Genomic DNA, 21,727 nt, shown 5'->3' with positions numbered 1-21,727 from the left:
CAGTAAAAGCACCAAAAAGCAACAGAAACTGGCTTTAAAAAGAACAAGAGTGAATTGAAAATTGCGACCTTTCCTCCTTAATATAGTAAGGTAAAGTAGCACTACTTTAATTTACTGAAAGCTTTTATTTAATCACAAATAACAGCAGCCTAACTTGCTTTTGTGGGATAATTATATTTTTAAACATAATTTCTCCTTTTTCCCTTTAAACTTAATTTCCACTTATTCATAAATTAGGCAAAACCATAATGGTTTCTTTAGCCCTAAGAGACTGAGTTACTTCATTGTTAGATTTCATTTTCTCTGTAATCAGGGTCTGTTCCTTAGCTAGGTGGGAAACGCCATTTAACTTGAGAAACTTAAAGCACATGCCTTCTAGTCTAGCATAACCACATACCATGAACTCTGCTGCAACCTCTTTCTTTTGATTGCTTCTTCCTGGCCTCCAAACATGTACTTCTTCAGTACCCCTCAACTCTGGGACCCCCTCTAGTCCAGGATCCATTTTCCATCTGCTTTCAACAACTTAACTTTCACAAAGAAAGGTCTATTTTCACCCTGTTTCCTCACCTCTCCTTGGCCACCAAATCTGCTATCAACAGTGGCCCCCAAGGTCTTGGTCCTTATTCTCCTGAACTACTCTGGGCCTTTGACCCTGTGAGTCTCCCCTTCTCAGGACACAGTATCACCTGCTTCTGATCCCTTTCTCTGTTTCTTCCAGAGCAGCTGCACAAGGCTCATTCCTCCACACTGTTCAGCCTTCTGCACACTACCTTCTTCAGCAATCTAATCTATCCTTGGTCTTTTCGTCACTCAGGATGGCTCCCAGATCTCTCCCTCCCGCCCAGACCTCTACTGAGCTTCAGACCTTCCTTTCTTCCTGTCTGGTGGGCAGTTTCACCTACATTATTTATACCACCATGTCCAGAACCTACCCTTCTCACCTTCCAACCAAGGATGCCTTCTCCTCTCCTTTCTGTTATTGTTAATCTGTTCATCAGTCCTGGTGAGTCAAGGTGGGAATCAATGTTATTTTTTCCTTCAAACTGGCTTTTATTTCTCAACTTTGTCTACAACCCAACATAGTTGGGTTCCTAGGCTGGGAAGCAATCCAAGGATCCTAGTCCGAGCTCTTCTCTGACTTTCTGAATGACTCTGGACAAGTCAGTGGAACTTTCTGAAACCTGTTGCCTCTCACATAATAGGAAAGCTACCACTTATTCAAAGCTTACTATGGGCCAAGTACTGTAATCAGGGTTTTCTAGACATCATCTCACAAATCTTGTCAGGTAGGTTCTATATAATTTTTCTGTTTCAGAGAAAAAGGAAAGTAACATTCAGAAAGACTAACATATGCATGATGGACAGCCGGTTACTGGCAGGGGCTGCGCTGGAACCAGCATTGTCATTCGAAATCCAGAATCCGTTTTTTCCATTACACCGTAAGACGCGCTCTTCCCACGCCCTAGACCTAGACTACGCCCTGCGAAGGCAGCCGGCAGCCTTCTTCGGGGAATGTTTGTTCACCGGTACACGTAGGGACCCCCGACATTCAAGGACACGCTAGCCAGCCGGAAGCCACGCGCCCAAGCCGGGCGGAGGACGCCGGACTTCCTCCTCCGGCAACACTGCCGTCCCAGCGGGTAGCTCCGCCCCCTTCTCCTGGGAGCGAGGCGGGGCCCGATGATTGGCCGCGCGGCGGCCGCGGGCTGACGTGGCGGGGTGGATGTGTGGGCCCGCTGGGCTGCCGACTCAACTGACCTGAGGCAGTGGCGGCCGGACCCAGGCGGGCCGAGGGGCGCAGGAGCACGAGCGGCCGCGATGCCGCTGGAGCTGGAGCTGTGTCCCGGGCGCTGGGTGGGCGGACAGCACCCGTGCTTTATCATTGCCGAGATCGGCCAGAACCACCAAGGCGACCTGGACGTGGCCAAGCGTATGATCCGCGTGGCCAAGGTGAGGGGAGCGCTGCGGGACTCAGGGGTGCCGGCAGGGGCGGGGCCTGGGAAAGGCCGGCCTGCAAGCGGGGCTCCAGGAAGGGGCGGAGCCACCGAGAGCTGGGACCACCGTCCTCTGCCTCTTGGATTGGGCATGGTGTCCACTTTGCCAAGTCCATATCTCAGTCTTTTGAATTCTCTTCTTCATTCCTTTTCCACCTTGACTTGTCTGCATTATTGCAATTGCTTCCCCACCTGACCTCGCTCTCCCCCTCTTGGCGGATTTCATCAGTCCGTACCCCTGCCTGACACCTTCGGTGGCTCTCCACTGCCTGTAGGTAGAATCGGAAACTTTTCCCAAGGTATTCAAAAAGAATCAGGAGGCTTTGGCTAGAAATAAATAACAAAGATTTATTCAAGGATTTTAGAGTTTGGAAACAGAATTAGGCAAAAATTCCGAAGAAAAAAGTAGAGTTCTTAAACTAAAGTCACATCCTTGAGAATAATCAGTCCTGGCATTTTTAACGCTTGGATTGGTCCAGGACACTTATCAGTTAGATGTCAGGCAGTCTGGTTGATGGATGCTAGGAAGCCTGGACATATCCTAGGTCATTTAGGGAATAGTCTGAGAGCTATCTGTAGGTTTGATGTATGTCTGGGCAATGACACAACAAACTGTTGTCTTTAGGTGTTTATGCAACACTGGAAAGTTCAAAAATTTAAATTCTCAGGCAAGTTAGGAAAAAGAATAATTTTCTTCACTCCTCAACCTTCATAATGTTAGTAATTTAGCAGCTTGGATAAAATGACTCCATTTTATTTTTCTGTATGTTCACTCTTTCCTCACCTTTCACATAGTCTTCAAGACCTTGATGACCTGGCCCCTTCCCACCTATCATTTTTCGTCTCTGACATTGAAGATGAATTTTTGGAAGTTCCGGAAGTTCCTGGAAGTTCCTGTGGTCTCTTTTGCCTGCCATTCCTTGTGTTTGGAATGTGAGATGGTTAATATGCCAGGACTCCGAGTTCAAATCCTGACTCTATCACTTACCAGCTGTGTGAATGTGGGCTAGTTACTTAATCTCTGTGAGCCTCAGTGCCTCATTTGAAAACCAGGCTTCATAAGTACTTGCTTAAGAGTCGTAAGGATCAAATGAGGTAACTTACATAAAGCTTATAGCACAGTGCTTGGCACATAAGATTTGCAATACAGTCATGCTCCACATAACGAAGTTTAGGTCAAGGATGGACTGCAGATACACTGTGGTCCCATAAGATTATGATGGAGCTGAAAGTTACTATTGCCTGGTGACGTCGTAGCCATCCTAATGTCATAGTGCAATGCATTACTTGTGTTTGTGGTGATGCTTGTATAAACAAACCTATTGAGCTGCCAGTTATATAAAAGTACAGTTGACCCTTGAACAACACATGGATTAGGGAGCGCCCTCCTCGCAGTTGAAAATCTGCACATAACTTTTGACTTCCTAAAAACTTAAGTCGACTCTCAGTAGCCACAGGGGATTGGTTCCAGGACCCCCTGTTGATACCAAAATGCTGGTGTTCAGGTCCCTTATTTAAAATGGAAGAACAATGCATACAGCCGCCTCTCTGCACCTGTGGATTGGTTCTGTCCACAGATGTGGATAGGGATATGGAAGACTTTATATTTATTGAAAAGATCCACATATAAGTAGACTTTTGTGGTTTAAACCCATGTTGTTCAACAGTCAGCTGTATAGCACATATGATTATGTACAGTACATAATAATAATTATGTTACTGGTTTTTATATTTATTATACTGTACTTATTATTATTGTAGAGTGTACTCTGTTCTTGTTTTTTAAAAATTTGCTGTAAAACAGTATACTGTTACACCAGCAGCAGCTTCATCTCTTATTTTGTCTCTTGGTTGCATTGTTTTCTCTTGTGCTTGATTTTGTTCAATTTATTTTATTATAATGATATATAAGTTTATTATAAGCAGAGATTTGCTAATTGAATATACTTTTAACTTTCAAATTTTGATGCAATTGGAGCATCACACCTTGGCTCATCCTGGAGTTCTACTGCTTGTTTTCTGTCAGTAGAGATGCAGCAAAACCTTGGACAAAGAAATCATCAACGTTATAGTAAAACAGATAAGGAAATCTCTTATTTTTAGGAAAGAAGCTGAGAAAAGAAGAGGAACTTGTTCTCCACACTGCTGTCGTGTGGCATGTAGTAGGATTTTATTTGACCTCTTGTCTTTAGTAGTATCTACTACTTCACTTTTTTCTTCCTGTAAAGGGAAGGTTTGCCCAGATGCAGGCAAGCCATTTAACTTCTTGAGATAGAGGTGAAAAGCAAAGGGAGCCTAAGGGACACTCTGAAGACCTCATTAGCCTGCTGGAGACCTGGGTGTAGCAGGGATCCAGGTTGCAGCCCTGGGCCAGGACACACTTGGTCTGCATCCTGTAGGAAAGCAGTCTGACTGGCTCTGCTGGAGACTTGTGCGACTTTGGTCACTCTGGGCCTTGGGATCTTCATCTAGACAATGAGAACTGTGTTGCCCAACGTCACTTTCATTTCTAAAGTTCTTTGAACTTCTTTCCAGTTTCATGTCCTGACTGTGCCATCTTGTGATTTTTCCAGGAGTGGGAACATCACTCTTAGCACAGACATTTTTGGAGCCAAGATTTTGAACAGCATGAATACCTCTGTGTCTACGGAAATGTCAGTAAGCTGAGACTTTAGAGAGTTTTCTTAATCTTTCTATTGAGTGGTTTTTTAAAAATAATTTTGAGAGATCAGAAGCTGACTGGCAATATAATTATAGCTTTTATAGCCAGACAATCCAGCTTTTATATTATAGCTTCCGTTCAGTAAGGCTAAGGCATTTCTAAGTTTTATTTCCTTGCTTTTTGCCCAGAACCTCTTCTTCAAACAGGATGTCATACAGAAAAGCACAAATGCAAAACGGCTAAAAGCAGAGTTGTTCCTTTGTTTCCCGCCTCCAAAAGGGGGGCTCCTCAGAACAGTTATAGGTCCTGGAGCTAGCCCAAAGCAGCTATTTGTATAAATGGAGAAACTCGGGAGTCCAGAGACAGGAAGTGATTTATCTAAGAGTTAGGGTCAGATTCTGATTATTTTTCTGCTAAATTTTGTTTTGGTGCTCATTTTACTACCCTCCACTGAGTTACACAACTTGATATCTTCCTTAACTGTTTGATTAATTTTTAAAAATATTACAATGCAATGCAAAGCCCAAAAAAGGCCCCTGCCTTTTTTTTTTTTCCTCCCTATTTTAAGGAGGGAAGGGGAGGAAGTTCCATCCCTGACCTTTCTTCCTTTAAGACTTTTTGCATCTCCTGTTCCTCTTCTTTAGGGGTTCTTACCAACCTCTGTAAATCAGCATTGTTTTTATAGATAATAATGTCATAGCAGTTGCCCCAACATTTCTCTTCTCTTTGAGAATCCACGATGGGTCATTGGAAAAAGCCCTAATGTGTGTTGCAGGAGTGTGGAGCTGATTGTGCCAAGTTCCAGAAGAGTGAGCTGGAGTACAAGTTTAATCGGAAAGCCTTGGAGAGGCCGTATGCTTCGAAGCATTCCTGGGGTAAGACGTATGGGGAACACAAGCGCCACCTGGAATTCAGCCATGCGCAGTACAAGGAGCTGCAGAGGTATGCTGAGGAGGTTGGCATCTTCTTCACTGCCTCTGGCATGGATGAGGTGAGCCCTCTGCCACTATGTCATTTGTCACTTTAACAGACTCAGAGCATAGCAGGTGGCCTGGTGGCTTTTGGCTTAGAGCCAGCGCCGCAGCCCTTGCTCACTTTAGACTTTTTTGTGCTTTCTGAATCTGGAGCTCCCCATAGTGTTAACCAGATAAACACCCAACTAAACGGGAGGCCGGAGGGGGAAGAGTACCATAGTTTTCAAAACAAGTTGTCTCTGGGAGCAGGGGGCAGCCACACTGGAATCTCAGAGTCCCTCAAGCTTGTGGGAAACTCCTGCCAGGCCAGTTTCCCCCTAGTGGAAAACTCAGTTCTGACAGGTGTCCACCCCTTGCTGAGTGGCCTTGGCTGATTTGGGTGGGGTGGCATTGGCGTCATCCAGAAGGGAGTGGCCATGCTGACATCCTGGAAGAGGCTAGCTGGTGCCAGGTCTCGGGTCCCATCTGTTCTGTGTCCTGGCTTCTCAAGAGTCCTTCATGTGCTCTTTTTTAGAATGTAAAAGAATATTAATTATAAAATAATATCACAGGGTAAAGGGGAGAAAAAACTGACTCTTAATCCCTATGTGGCAGTTCCTTTTTTTTTATTTCCTCCTGAAGTCTTTTTTATATGCATATTTTATTGCCTGGTTTTTATATTTGTGAATATTTCATTCCATGTATACTTTTCTCAGTTATCATTATACCACAAGCTTTTACCCATATCTTGTTTTTTTTTCCCCCCCAGCTTTACTGAGATATAATTGGCATATAACTCCTTACATCTTGTGCTTAAAGTTTCTGGTAGCGGCGTAATATTTCTTTTGAGGATTGATTGATTGATTGATTTTTCTTATATATTTTATGAAGTGATCCCCCCAATTATGCTAGCACCCATCTAGCACTACACACAGCCATTACAATAATTCTTTTGGGGATTTATAATCTACTAATTATTTCTCTACTTCTGGACATGCAGAATGCTTTTTGTGTGTGTGTTTATAAATAATACTGAGATGAACGTCTTTTTTTCTGTGTTTTGGGTTCTTTCCTTAGGATAGCTTTGCAGGAATGGATCATTAGATGAAACCTAAGAACATCTGTGTGGCTCTTGAAATATTGGAGATTCTTCTAGTCAACCAGAATATTTGAAGTGACCCCAGTTCATTCTCTAGGCCCCTGACCCTTTGAGCCATGGTTCCAATCCCAAAATGTATCTGTAAATTGAGTCCAAAGAAGCATAAATCCAGCCTATGCCACTGATAGTTTAAAAAAAGGTGGGGAGGCAGAGACCTTCGGGAGACTCGACAAGTCCAGGCTTCAGTACTGTAGCCCAGATTCATTCCTTCAGTCACAGGATTCATAAGCATAACATTCTTCAGGTATAGCTGTACATTTTACAATCATAATTTCCAATTTTTGAATTATATGGTTTACCAAGTGTTTTCACATACAGTAATATATTTTATCTCTATATGCTTCAATTTACAGATGAAGAAATGGAGGCTCAGAGGGGCTGGGAAGTTTGTACAGTGTCACACAGCTGGTTTTGCCCTGGTTAAACTCTGTTCTGTTAACATTGTTCTTTCTGTTCTGGTGCTCTTTACTTCTGTAATGATGTGTTAATTATCGCTCCCGCCTACCAGACTGTTAGTCCCACCATATCCCCAGTGCCTGGCACTTTGTAGTAGAATGAATGAATGAGCCAAACAAAAGAGCTAGTGGGTTTTATCAGATCATTGAAAGGATCTGTAAGTCAAAAAAGGTTAAGTAGGAAAGAATGTGGGTTTGGGGTCAGAAAGAGTTTAAGTGTTGTTTCTGGTTCTGTCATTAACATACCAAGTGATCAAGAATAAGAATCTTTAATATTTCTTGAGTGTTTCTGATATATCAAGTTCTGTGCTAGGGATTTTAAATGTATCAACTCTTTTATTCCTCTTAACAACCTCTTGAGATAGGACGGGTGTTATCTCCATTTCACAAATGAGGATATTGAAACAGAGAGAGGGAGTCAAAAGCTACTGATCAGCAGAGGCTGCTGTGGACCCAGGGGACTCCAGCCTGCCCTCCTCACCACACTCTTCTTGCGTCTCTCCAGGCGGCCTGTTTCCTCATGGGTAAAGGGCAGGTGGATGGATTAAAAATGCCCATTGTGCAGGCTTGTCCTGTGGAGCAGGAGAGACCACATATGTAAAGCATACTTCTCAGGGCAGGACCATGTCTGTGTGTTCACCACCGTGAACCCAGATGCTGGCGCAGTGTTGGCCCATAGTATGTGCTTAGTAAATACCTTGTTGGAAGGAAGTTCATACCCAAGAAATGACATTTTTTCATTACTTGCTTGTTTCAAGCATTGTGGAGTTCAGAACCTTATGGGCTTGCTCTTTGGCAATGGCCTGTAAGACTCAGACACTCAGGGACAGCCAAGTCCTCATCTTTAGAGGGCAGATTTGGGTTCAGGAAACTGCTGCTTGTTTTTGTGCCAAATATGAATAGACTCAAAATTCCTAGGCGAAACCTTTGATCTGAACTGACATAGTAATGAGTCAGTAAGGATACAGGTTTGTCTTTGCATGACCCATAAACAGGCTCTAGAGAGAATTTCCAAAAAAGAGTACAGAAGTATTTTGGATCCCTAGTCTTGTCTTCGGAATAAGCATATAGCCTTTCCCAGAATAATTACTTTGAGAAGTACTTTCATTTGGAGAACTAAGTCCTGAATGGTTTGTTAAAAATAATTAGCCTCAGTGGTTTAGGAACAATATAGTTGCTTCCTCGGGACAGTTTTCCTAAAACCTGACCATACCTAGCATTGAATCCATCCAAAGCAAGGAGAAGTGGAAGAAATGTCATCTGGGAATTTCACTGCAGTGACAGCTAAAAACAACAATAACAAACTAAAATAACAAAAATAAACAAACTAGTTCTCAAAGTGTGGTCCGGGAACCCATCAGGGGATTCGTGAGAACTTTCAGAAGTTTCGCAGTGTCAGAACTAGATATCTTTGTGGTACTCAAATGTCATTTGCTTTTTTCACTGTCATTCTCTCACAGTGGCATTTTCCAGAGGCTATGTAATGTGTGATGACATCATTCCTCTAGTAGTGGCTAATGAGAGGCGTTTTTTGTTTTTTTTTTAAATAACAGTTTTATCGACCTACCATTCAATTCACCCAATTCAAGTATACAATTAAAGTTTTTAGTACATTTACAGAATTGCATGACAATCAACATAATTTTAGAGTATTTTTATCATTCTGAAAGGAAAAATTGTACCCATTAGCAGTCATTCCTCATTCCAATTCTCCCAGCCTGAGGCAACCATGAATCTGTTTTCCATCTCTGTAAATTTGCCTATTCTGGACAATGCATATACGTAGAATCAGGTTATGTCAGAGATGTCAATCTTAAAACAGAGATGTCAGTTATTCGATTTTAAGTCATTTATGTCTGGCTTCTTTCATGTAGCATCATGTTTTCAAGGTTCATCCATGCTGTAACATGTGTCAGTACTTCCTTTTTATTGCTGAGTGATATTCAGTTTTATGGATATACTACATTTTATTTATCCATTCATCAGTTGATGGACATTTGGATTGTCCTCACTTTTGGGCTAGTGTGAATAGTGCTGTTTTAAACATTTATGTACAGGTTTTCATTTCTCTTGGGTATATATATGCTAACTCTTATGTTGAACATTTTTTGAAGAACTGCTAGACTTTTCCAAAGTAGCTGTACCATTTTATATTCCCCTTGGGAGTGTATGAGGGTTCCAGTTTTTCCATATCCTCATCAACATTTGTTATCTGACTTTCTGATTCTAGACATCCTAGCAAGTGTGAAGTAGTATCTCATTGTGGTTTTGATTTGCATTTCCCTGATGACTAATGATGTTGAACATCTTTTCATATGCTTATTCGCCATTTGTATATCTTCTTCACAGGACTGTCTTTTCAGATCATTTGCTAATTTTTAAATTGGGTTATTTGTCTTTATATATTCTAGATACAAGTTCCTAATCAAATATGTGCTTTGCAAAAACTTTTCCTGTTCTGTGGGCTATCTTTTCACTTTCTTGATGGTTCTTTTGAAGCATAAACACTTTTAATTTTGATGTCTGATTTATCTATTTTCTTTTGCACTTGTGTATGTTTGTGATTGAAACATTTCTCAGTTTTAAAGCACAATGTGATATCACTACACAACTATCAGTATGGCTAAAATAAAAAGTGGCAATAACACCAAATTGTGCTAAAGATGTAGAGAAAATGGATCAAGCTGGTGGGAATGTGGAATGGTTCAGTTGCTCTAGAAAATAATATGTCAGTTTCTTTCTTTTTAAAAAAACAACTTTAGTGAGATATAATTCACATTACAGTTCACCCATTTGAAATGTACTGGTAGAGTCTTATAAAACTAAACACGTGCTTATCATGTGGCCCGCCAGTTGTCATTTGGTAATTTATTCTAAAAGAAATAAAACTTAGCTTCACACGAAAACCTGTATGTGAATGTTCATAACAACTTTATCTGTAGTAGCCCCAGACATTCTTTAGCAGATGAATTGTTGAACATACTAATACATTCAGACTACGGATTACTACTCAGCAATAAAAAGGAATGAACTACTGGTACATGCAACAGCTTGGATGGATCTCAAGGATGTCATGCTGAATGAAAAAGCCAGTCTCAGAAGGTTGCATACTATGTGATTCTGTTATACAACATTCTTGAACTATAGAGATAGAGAACAGGTTAGTGGTTGTCAGGGATCAGAGGGGGCGGGGAGAAAGGTGAAAGTGACTATTATGCAAGAGCAGGAGGGAACCTTGTAGTGATGGCATAACTCTCTGTCATGACTGGTGATCGTTGCGTGAGTCTGTGTATGTGGTAAAATTGCATAGAATTAAATACATGCACATGCAAATGAGTGTATGTAAAAATGGTGAAATCTGAATAAGATCAGTGATGCTCTATCAGTGTCACTCTTCCGGTTGTGATATTACACTATAGTTTTGTAAGATGTTACTATCGGGGGGAACTGGGTAAAGTGTACCTGTAATCTCTCTGTATTATTTCTTATAGCTGCATATGAAGCTATAATTATCTCAAAAAGTTTAAAATTAGAAATCCAAAATTCCTGTTTTAATTTTAATTTAGTAAATACAGATTGATAGAACTTATATACAAGAGCTCTGTAGAGTCCTTAGTAATTTTGAAGAGTGTAAGCACCAAAACATTTAGGTCCCCATGCTGAATGACGCATACCTAGACTGTATGGTGTGTACCCAGGCTGTGCGGTCCAGTGGTTAAGTGCATGGACTATGTGGTCAGATTTTGAGTTTGAATATGGTTCTGCCTGTTATTCCTGGTGTGTCATGTGGAGGTTATTTAACCTCTTTGTGCTCCTGTTTCTTCAGCTATAAAGTGGGTTAGTACCTGAACCCGTCTTGTGAGGTCTTTATGAGGATTAAATGATCATTCACCTAAAGCATAGCACACAGCTGGCATTCAGCGAACAGTAGCTACAGTTGAAGAAAGCAACATGGGCTGAGGGTCGGCACATCTGGGTTCTTGTCCTGCTCTGCTTTGCAATTCCCTTCCGTGCTCTGGGCCTCTATTTTTTCTTGTGTGTGTGAACTAGCCGCTGTCCAAAGGCTTTTCCGGCCTTTGTAGGGATGGAGTCATTGTAGGACCAGGGAACCCGTCACTAAGGTGACTTATGCCCGAAATGAGGACTTTCCTACTCAGTCCATGTTTCCAGGCACCCGAGCTTCTGAACGTGGATTCTGAAGGAGAGGGCACTTCCTTGCATCTGTGAGGCTGCTTAGGAAAGGTCACTTTAGGTCATTTGTTCCCAGGTGGCTTTGAGGCAAGAAGCAGGAGCCCTTGGAAGATGGAAAGGAGCATGGGCGTTGGTAGTTGGGGCTGCCTCTTGGCTTGTGCCCTTTTGATTTACCAGGAGGCACTTCGGTTTGGTGTGTAGAATGCGTGCTTTGCAGCCACAGTGAGTCCAGGTCCTGGCACTGACACTGCATGGGCTCAGGTGACTAACCTCTTTGAGCCTCAGGTGCCCCGTCTATAAAAATGGGGTAATAAAGATGCCCACCCCGCAGGGCTGTGGTAGGATTCAGTGAGAAGCCTGTGAGGTGCCAGGGCAGCCCAACACCTGCATCCACTGAATGATAGCTATTCTGTTACTTAGAACCCTTTGGAGTTTTTCTGCTTCATACTATCCGGGCAAGGAGATCCCTCTGTCCTAAGAATGCTATTTATTTCCAGCTAGTCTCTTGACTGACTTGAGAGGGAATGCATCCTTAAGAGTCTTTACAAGAGTTAATTTGCTTTGCCAGCCAGGTTCCTCTTCTGAACCAGCATATCCTATCTACCCACCTGCCGGAAGCGGGTTGGTCCATTGTTTCGCATTTACGTGGCAAGTAGCTCTGGGTATTTATCGACCCTAACTTCCTTATGGACAGTAGGCATTTATTGAGTGCCTGTTTTCTCTACTGTGCATGCTCTCCTGGGTGTTCTTTGTTTGCTAAGGAAAGGTTAAGGTGTGGCAGGATTTTATTAGGCCAAGAAGACGACCAGGGCATCTGGGCAAAAGCTGCACAGTGACACGTGGAACTCTGCTGAGACGAGCAGAATGCCTTTGTTCTAAATGGAGAGTTTTATTCAGAAAGCCAATGGAAGCCATGACCATCGAGGTGGCCCCTGAAGGACATGCTGCCCTCACACACAAATGGGGCATCCCACCAGAGCTGGCCGTCACTCCCAGTGCCTGCCTCCGCTGTGCCCTCTCCTCCTCTCTTTTCGTTTGCCACCACCACAGCAGGGGGCCTCCTGCCCAGGCTGTGGTGCAGTCTGACAGGGACACTGGGCTGAGGGCAGGCCCAACCTTCTTTCGGTTCCATGCTTCCCCGCCATCATTCCTCACCCTTGGCAGTGCTCCAGCACTCAGTCTTCTCCCAGCTCATCACTGTAGGTTTCTTTTCCTTTCCCTCCAGGACCCAAAAACTGAGGGGAATGGAAGGGGCTTTAGAATGGAGAACCCCAGCTTCTCTCTTCTGTTACCCCTTAGATCAGTGGGTCCCAAAGTTTCTCATAGGACGTTATACAGAAATGGGCACACATTGTTAATTCTCATTAATTTATTTAGAATCAGTAAAGCTCATCCCCCCAAATAAACAAGGATTCTGGGTTGAGTAACTTTGGGAAACACTGGGGTGAAAAAGCTAGACAAGTGTATTTACTAGGACCCTGTAAGAGGGAGGTCTGGCAATGCAGGGTTTCACCCAAACCAGTTTGCTGGTGTATTTAACTCGGGTGGATTCCCAGGGAGGGTCATACTGGCTGAGTTACTTTCAGGCTGACTCCAAAAGGCATTTTGCTATGGAGTGGGAAGGAGAAGTTTAGAGGCCGCCAGGCAGCGTTCATCCCTACATGGAAAGGGGATGGACAGCTGGGTGGGCAGGGCTAGGGGAAGCCAAGGAGTCCACAGAGAGAAAGGGGCCACAGGCGCCGATGCAGCCTGAGGAGGCTGGGCACAGACCTGAAAGGCTAACTAGCATTGTGCTCATGACTGAAGTTGGCACCCTGTGCAAAGATCAATATGAAATGACAGTTTTCAAAATGGCCACTAGGTGGGGCTGCTTCCCCAGGACTGCAAAATGATCTAGTCAATCCTTTCGGAGCAGGAATTTGCCCCTTTTTTCCTCCTCGTTTGAAAAGTGTAGATTTTACAACCCCTGTGGGTAAGCTTTTGAGAAGTATTTTTTCCGCATTTGTTCCTTCCTTGCCCCTGCTCACTTTGTACCTTTCCCGAGTGGGCTCATATATCTATGCATGCTCTTGGAGACTTTTTCATCATAAGCCACTCTCACAAATCGAAAACTATATAGGAGAAAACTTAGCATAGAATTTTCCCTCTGAAAATAGAAAACACTCTATCTGCCAGATAGAGTGAGAGAGGTGGGAAAGTTTGACTTTGTTCGATCAGTATATTAAAAACGAATGTTTTTCAGTTCCATTCTAGGGCTGGTTAACACAGGAGTGAGCTAGAAAAATATGGAAGGGAAAGAGATGAGGGAGAAATAAAGAAGAATGAAGGAGGCAGCAAGAACTGCAGCAAAGGTAGCTTAGCACGCTTGGAGGTGAGTGGCGCTCAGGCCACCCTGGACAGTGTCTCTTGGACAGAGGGGGTTGCAAACTGCCTTTGAACTGTTCACTGGCGGGTTAGCCACTCTGTACTGCTTTCCAGCAGCTCTAACCAGTACATTAGTAGAGGGCTTAAGTATGAAGAAAATTATTTTCTGAGTGCAGTCACCATGATTGGAGTAGCTCATCACCCACTGGGAAGATGGATGGAAGCTCAGGCTGCAGTGGGTTGACTTAAAGAAACTGGAGGCAGAATGACATTTTCTTACTGTTCCTTACCTCCTCTGTGCCCTTTGAATATTCAGGTATGGTAATCTAGCTCTTTGTTCCTCAGTATGATTCACAGAGCGGCAGCCTTGGCATTACCCAGGAACTTATTAGAAATGCAGACTCTTGGGCTCCACCCTAGACTGACAGTCAGTTTGCATTTCGTTTTAATAAGATCCTTGAGAGATTCGTGTGCCTGAATTAAGAGTGTGAGAAGCACTGACCTAGCTCATCAAGTCTACCAAACTCACTTCGGAAACTCAGGCAGTATTGTAGGATAGAACTTAGATATTTGGGAACATTCTGAGACATTGATTCTCCCCACTTCTGATTTTCAACTTCAATGTTTTAAAAAATAGTATTAACAGGTAGTTTTTTGGTTCTTGTAATTTAACAGCAAACTGAGATTTCACTCTTAAAACTTGCGTTCTGCTGATTCTTTCCGCAAGTTCTTGTTGACACTTGTCAATCTCCTGAGTCTTATTGATGAATCCCAGATAAGGATGCTGGAATGCTCTAGATAGCTGACTTCAGCCAGTGGTGTTATCTCAATAAAAAGCTACTGAGGTTTCTTTTTTCTGTGGATGGCTTGATTTGAGGTCTGAAAGGGCTTGGGTTTAATAGGTCCTGCCAGCTGTAGATCACGTGTCAGGGCTGGGCCATAAATGCTCCATTTTTTCCACTTTTGGCAAGGATTGAAATGGCCTCTTTCCCGGCTTTTTGGCCCTGCATAAGGGAAGGCCTTTGAGGGACATTCGTTTTCCCTGCTTGTCTTTCTGGGTCAAGATTAGGTCATAACCCTTTTACATTTGTTCATTGGGCCCTGGGCCCCTGGGGAAGAAATTCTGGCCAGGGGTCTGATTCTTTTCTGGATTCTGTAGCCTGGTCAGGCCAGCACACAATGTTTGTTGGGTATTGGATGGGTGGCTATGAAAAAAAAAAAGAAAGAATGTTTGATTTGAATGAAATGACTGATAACAAATCTTTGCCTGCTTTCAAGTTGTTGAGAGTCCCCCTTGGCTGGTAAGAGGAGGGGTTTTTCTGTTTGTTTGTGGCTCCTTGCCTGTCTTGAGGGCAGTGTTTTTGAACAATAGTGAAAAAGACCTCCTTTGGTTTTTGTAGATGGCAGTTGAGTTTCTGCATGAGCTGAATGTTCCATTTTTCAAAGTTGGATCTGGGGACACTAACAATTTTCCTTACCTGGAAAAGACAGCCAAAAAAGGTAAGTGTTTAATTTTTGTCATAAAATCTAAAGGAGTCCAAACCTTCGTTTTTACTCCTTTGCTGGCAAGTAAAGGGGGTCTTACGAAGACAGACTTTAGAAACCTCTTTGTAATCCGCATATACCTCCACTTTTTTGTGTACTGACTTGAAAGGGAAGAAGTTAAGGATGACACAGTTGTTATATGAATTTTTAAATTTTAAAATTATTTTTAACTTATTAGAAATATGAAATTAAGAATATGACACTATATATAAAACTTCTTAGAGGAAGCTCTTTGAGAAATACTCTATAGGTATATCATAATGTCTAATATATGCACATTATAATTTGTAATGTGGTTTTACAACACAAGTCATATCATTCGATTCTAACAACCACCCTGGGACTGAAGTAGGTTACATGATTAAGATGCTTTGTACTTATTTCATAGATGTGGTATCTGAGACCACATAACTAGTAAGTAGCAGCTCTGGGCCTCACACTCACTCATGCTCTTGAATCTGGGGTCTTTGCTTACCCTATCACACCTCTTGATCCAATGAAATGCTCATCTTTTCCTGAGGAATGTGAAATTCCTCTGACTCCTTAATTCACTTCACTCTGCTAAATGATGTTGAGGGGTGAAGGAAGTCTACATTAACCATGGTTGAGGTCAGGAACCCACCAAGCTCACTTCTGTTCTTCCACAGTGGCTGGCACAGTGTGTGAGAGATGTTTGTGGAATTCAGTTGAATGATGAGACCAGCAGTTGGGGTGTGCTTGAGGGAGAGTCAGAGCTCCTAAAAAGAAAGTGACGATGGTGTTGGTGTTGGGTTACTCAGGCCGCCCCATGGTGATCTCCAGCGGGATGCAGTCAATGGACACCATGAAGCAAGTCTATCAGATTGTGAAGCCCCTCAACCCCAATTTCTGCTTTCTCCAGTGCACCAGTGCATACCCACTCCTGCCTGAGGATGTCAACCTGCGCATCATCTCGGTGAGCAGGAGGGAGAGGGCCATTGTCTCATTGGGCCACTGCAAAATGGCTTTTCTTGAGTCATTTACTGCAGGGAAAATGTAGCCTTTTTTGCAACCAAAATTCTAACCAACTTTGACATGCTTCGTAATTTGAACATCCTTTGACAGAATCAAATTAGAACCAACTATGCAGCTAAGGAAGCAGATACATTCTAAAGAGGGTGATTATAAATTAAATTTTCTTAAAACATCCTAATTTCGCCCATTTTAAAATTTAAGGTAGAGTCCTCATAGTTATCTATGTACATGTTCTTTACCCATGCATCTTGGCCATTAGAGGTCCCTCTTCTGTGAATTGCTGGCTCATCTTCTTTCTTAGTGTGTCGTTTTTGTATGTGTGGTAAAATGTACATGACATTCTACATGACATTCTAACTATTTTTAGATGTACAGTTCAGTGGCATTAAGGACATCCATATTGTTGTGCCGCCATCACCATCATCCATCTCCAGAACTTTTTTATCATCTCAAACTGAAACTAAATGCATTAAACACTAACTGCCCATTTTCCCCTCCTCCAACACCGGACAACCACCGTTCTACTTTCTGTCATTATAAATTGGACTACTCCGGATACCTCATATAAGTGGAATCATACAGTATTTGTCCTTTTGTATCATCTTCTTTCACTTAGCATGTCTTTACAGTTCATCCTCGTTATAGTAAGTGTCAGCATTTTATTCCTTTTTAAGGTTGAGTAATATTCCATTGTGTATATGTACCATATTTTGTTTATCCATTCATCAGTGTACATTTTGGATATTTCCACCTTTTGGACATCGTGAATAATGCTGTTAGGATACTGGTGTACAAATATGTTTTTGTTTTTCTTCATATTGATTTTCTTGAAACCTTTGACTCTTCCTGCTCTGTTTTATTTGCCAGCTCTGTTATTTTCTACCTGTAATTCTGAGCATTCCTGAGGCTCAAACTGGATACAGTGACAACTTTCACGGAGCCTTTTCTCTCCCAGGATTTGTCTATTCCAACTCAGTTTACAGATGGCGAATTCTAGTCCCAAAGGGTAAAGAACTTACTTGGCTGAGATCTCACAGCAGTTTTGTGGAAAAGCTGGGATTAGAATCCTTTGTCTCTTACTGTCTCAGGCCAACTCTATCGGTTCCCCTGGCAGCTCTTGAAACTTAACTAGAAATGTATCTATGTTTAATTATCATACAAAAACATTATAGTAATATTAGTGTAATTCTAAACATTATACATACATATAATCCTTACATTGCAGTTAACTAGTTTTCCTCTTATATATTTCTTTCAGGACAGTATTTGACTTTTTTTTTATGATAGTGTAAGCTTTTGTATATGTTGCTACAGTCTTCATATTTAACTTTTTAAAAAATTAAATTTTTTTGAAAACTGAGTTATATTTTATCTAAACTTTCTGTCTCTCCTAGTTAATAGTCTTTTCTCTATTTCTAGCTATCTCTAAATGGTTATTTTTAAAATTTAAACATAATTTTTAAAAATTCAAATGTCTTTGAATTATAGGACATAGAAAGTGTGAACATTCTTATAATCACATCCCGCCGAGATTACCGTAATCAACATTTAGTATATGTGACTCCAAATATTTGCCTTGATTGTCTTTCTCTGTGCAGTATGGTCCCCCTTTCCTTTCCGTCCCTACCCAAGGAGCGCTCACGTCTGGTCTCTTGACACCAGGGCACAATGAGCATTAAATTGCCAGCCCTCTCCATCTTAGGCCCAGCCTACCATATTTCAGCAGTTTGAATCCCCCAACCTAGCAACCTGCATTCCCTTGTCCATCACATACTCTTAAGCCTGGTTTTTAAGGCCTTCGCCACTCAGCTGTCCTTTTTATTAAACCCCTTCTGAGTCTTTCTACTGTACTTAAGCTTTCTGGTCACCCTCACTGACAAGAGTCACTTGACTTAGAATGTCTTTTGTTGCATTCAGTGAATTATAGATAACAGATTAATTATTTAGCATTTCCACCGAAGGATTGTTTTGAGATTGGGCTGTATATATATTATTGATGTTATTTTTGCATAAAGCACACTTGCTTTCAGCAGCTCAGGCTAATTAAATGTGACAGATGCTTTTTGAATGAGTTTAGGCATTTGGTTATAGCTCTGTTGTTATTCCCGGTGGTTTGCGAAGGTGAAACATTCTTAAAATGCATTCTCGCTAACAATAGCCATTACTTTTTGAGCATTTACAGTGTGCTGGGTGCTTTTCATGAATTTAGGGCAGCCCTCCACAGGTATCATTATCCCCAGTGAGGAGAGGCCCAGAGCGCCTCAGTATCTTGCCCGTAGTCTCACAAATGGTGAGTGGCTACACTGGAACTCCAGCCCAGATCGGCCTGACTCCAGAAGATATGGGTAAAGCACCATCATACTTAACCTTCTTTTCTTTTTTTATCTTAAAGGAGTATCAGAAGGTCTTTCCTGACATTCCCATAGGGTATTCTGGGCATGAAACAGGCATAGCCATATCTGTGGCCGCGGTGGCTTTGGGGGCCAAGGTTTTGGAGCGTCATATAACTTTGGACAAGACCTGGAAGGGTAGTGATCACTCGGCCTCACTGGAGCCTGGAGAGCTGGCTGAGCTGGTGCAGTCCGTGCGCCTTGTGGAAAGGGCCATGGGCTCCCCGACCAAGCAGCTGCTGCCCTGTGAGATGGCCTGCAATGAAAAGGTGGGTTCTCCCGACCCTGCCGGGCTCCACTGTTCTGACAGGGCTGCAGTGGGCTTACCTGCCAGGTAGAGTCAGTTCTAACCTTGCCTGAGCCCTGGTCAATGGGATGATAAATGTCGCTCCAGCCCTCAGAGTCTCTCTGGGCTTCTATTAGCAGCAGGAGAAACATGTTGTTTAAGGGAACTTTAGCAGTTCCTCTGGCCGCCTAGGATCATTTTATAATTTCTCACCAAGTCTCTGAAGCCTGTGGCCCCCGACTCCCAGTGTAAGGAGATGGTGGTAGTGTCCAGGGCCTCGTGAGGCACTCAGATAGGTCAAGTCCGGGGTCCTTTGGAGTAGGTAAGTCTTGAGAAACATTCAGGTAGAAGGTTCTGTGAGGCAGTGGGAGAAGGGCCTGTGATGCGTTAAGGCATCCCTAATCGGCGGGGTGGGGCACTGGATAAATGGGGGCAGCAGGTTGTCGTAGTGGGCTGGTGGATAGATGGGAGTGGTGGGTCGTCACAGGGAGTTTGTGGGGGATGACACAAATATCCCCTCAGGAGCAGTGTGAGCTGTGTAGCATTGACCTTCAGACAGGAAATGGTGAGCCCAAGGAGTACTGCTGGCACTCCGATCATTTGGGCTTCTTGGAAGCCGTACCTGGCCTGGTCTTTGCCTCTGAGTCTCAGACCTAGGCGTCCCGGGCTGCCAGGAGTGCAGATACCCCTAATTGGCTGTGGGCTCTCTGGGTCGAGGCAAATACCTACCATCAAGCACGTTGTCTTTATTCTAGTGGGGCCCTACTCGCTTCCCTCAAATTAAAGCTGCATATACACCAGGAAATTACAATAATCGTAAAAAGAAACAAACTCCCAGATAGAAGAAAAGGGAAGAGAATTGTACCAGAAACCAGATGAGAGTTGAGCACTTAATTTAGTTCTGAGTCTCCTGGCTCCCGGAGCACACAGTGGAATGTAACAGGATGCATAACCTGGTAATTGTCCATTGACAGATGTTTTGTCCTGGCACTAAATTCCATATTGATTCCTTGGCATTTACATGGAGGATGTACAGTAATATAATAGGTAATTTGTTTAACAGGATATGGACAAGACATAGAAACGCCAGTCATGAACTTCAGTATCCTTCATTCTGCACCTGCACATCCTTTGCCTTGTCCTAGGAGACCCCCCCTTCCTGTCCTCTGAGTGGCACATACCGTTTTGTGAGCCCTCCATATTCTTGTTTTACTGAGCACAGTGGCCATAAGGTTCGTGTCCCTTAAGAGCAGTGGGCAAGGAGTGAGGAATCCTAGGTTCTCATCTCAGCCCCCTGCAGCCTTGTCCAAGTCACCCACCCTCTGTGGGCCTCAGTTTCCCTGTGCTTAAAATGAGATATTGAACTAAATGATGACAAAAGTAAATGACATAATTTTCATTTATCAGGAGCATTCCATGTTCCATGTTCTATGTAGATTACATTTATTATCACTAATCTTTATCATTGTCTGGCAAGATAGAGGCACTTGTTTCCTATTTTACCAAGAAACTCAGCCACAGCTGGGATTTGGACCAGCTGACTGGGATTTGGACCTTGCTCTTTTTGGTAACATAACCTGAGCCCTTTCCTTTGCACTTGATTGTGAAGGCCCCTCCCCTGAGTATGAGTTCACCCCACTCTGGCCGAGTCCCTGCTGTGTGTGAGATACTGCTCTAGGCACCAAGGGGAAAACAGAGTCCCTATTCTAAAGGCACCTCATGAGGACTGATCAAGGACCTTGGATGCAAAGCAACATGCACTAGTTACTTCTGTGAGACTGACACTGAGTCTTAATTTTATTCACAGCTGGGCAAATCTGTGGTGGCCAAAGTGAAAATTCCAGAAGGCACCATTCTGACATTGGACATGCTCACTGTGAAGGTGGGTGAGCCCAAAGGCTACCCTCCTGAAGACATCTTTAGTCTGGTGGGCAAGAAGGTCCTGGTCACTGTCGAAGAAGACGACACCATCAGAGAAGAATCAGTAGAAAATCATGGCAAAAAAATCAAGTCTTAAAATAAAGTGCTATTCTCTGGATTCTGAATTGCCTTGCTGGTGCTGTGGCGTATGGCTGGGTGAGGTGGGGCAGGAGTGGTGGTCTCCTCAGACCTGGCTTTCATCCGCTCCCCAGCCCTAGACAGCAGACATTTTTGGGGCCAGGCTCATGTCAAGCCTGTTGGAGGGATACAAAGAGCAAATAGAATCATCTCTGCTTCAAGTTGGCTGGCCCAGAAGGGGAGGTGGGCTCAAAAGCATTTAAATCATCACCCTCCAGTTGTATGGGTACAAGAGGGATGAGCTCTGGCTGTATGGGTCCTCTCCTTTAAACAAGCCTTCCTTCTTACTGCCCACAAATCTCCCTTCCACACCTCCTGCTGTCTCTCTTTCTCCATTGCTCTATTCCCTGCCCACCCTGGGGCTCTGTGTGCAGTTAGCTCTATGGCGATCACTTGGTAGTAGAGAAGTGGTTGGTCAAAGGGTCTTGCAGGCAAAGAAATGCCCAAAGCACTCATCTCCGTGAGGAAAGAGGGAAATGGCATTCATTCCTTCTCTGAACAGAGATGTGCCAGGCCCTGCTTCAGGTCCTGAGGACACAACCCAAATCTGTTTCCTCACGGATCTTCCACTCAGGTGGGGGCATGTGCGCAGTAAGTAAATCAGTTATTAAAAGGTGATATGTGCAATGGGGGAAAAATAGAGCTGTGTAAGGGAGGTGGGGAATGTGGGGCTC

The 21,727-nt window shown here is 43.2% G+C and overlaps 1 protein-coding gene and 1 long non-coding RNA gene across 2 annotated transcripts; both read left to right on the top strand.

Moving 5' to 3' along the window:
* Positions 1-1,702: 1,702 nt before the first annotated feature.
* Positions 1,703-21,040, top strand: NANS (N-acetylneuraminate synthase). The gene is made up of 6 exons (XM_039856061.1): positions 1,703-1,953; positions 5,435-5,650; positions 15,182-15,281; positions 16,106-16,260; positions 18,712-18,978; positions 20,803-21,040. The coding sequence occupies exons 1-6, from the start codon at positions 1,822-1,824 to the stop codon at positions 21,010-21,012; spliced, it is 1,080 nt and encodes a 359-aa protein (XP_039711995.1). The 5' UTR covers positions 1,703-1,821; the 3' UTR covers positions 21,013-21,040.
* LOC120597495 (uncharacterized) lies at positions 6,194-9,746 on the top strand. Its single transcript, XR_005651386.1, has 2 exons — positions 6,194-7,015; positions 7,125-9,746. It is a non-coding gene; the product is annotated as an uncharacterized LOC120597495 (long non-coding RNA).
* Positions 21,041-21,727: the final 687 nt, after the last annotated feature.

The sequence above is a fragment of the Pteropus medius genome, unplaced genomic scaffold (genome assembly GCF_902729225.1).
Source record: "Pteropus medius unplaced genomic scaffold, Ma_sr-lr_union100, whole genome shotgun sequence".
Taxonomy (NCBI): domain Eukaryota; kingdom Metazoa; phylum Chordata; class Mammalia; order Chiroptera; family Pteropodidae; genus Pteropus; species Pteropus medius.
Note: the sequence above shows the minus strand (reverse complement) of the source record. Positions and strands in the feature narration are given on the sequence as shown.

Bases quoted from the DNA above. Each gene is read 5' to 3' on its own strand.
- NANS (XM_039856061.1), top strand. From the start codon at position 1,822: ATGCCGCTGGAGCTGGAGCTGTGTCCCGGGCGCTGGGTGGGCGGACAG. The intron at 1,954-5,434 runs GTGAGGGGAGCG...TGTGTGTTGCAG, and splicing joins GTATGATCCGCGTGGCCAAG to GAGTGTGGAGCTGATTGTGC. The intron at 5,651-15,181 runs GTGAGCCCTCTG...TGGTTTTTGTAG, and splicing joins CTGCCTCTGGCATGGATGAG to ATGGCAGTTGAGTTTCTGCA.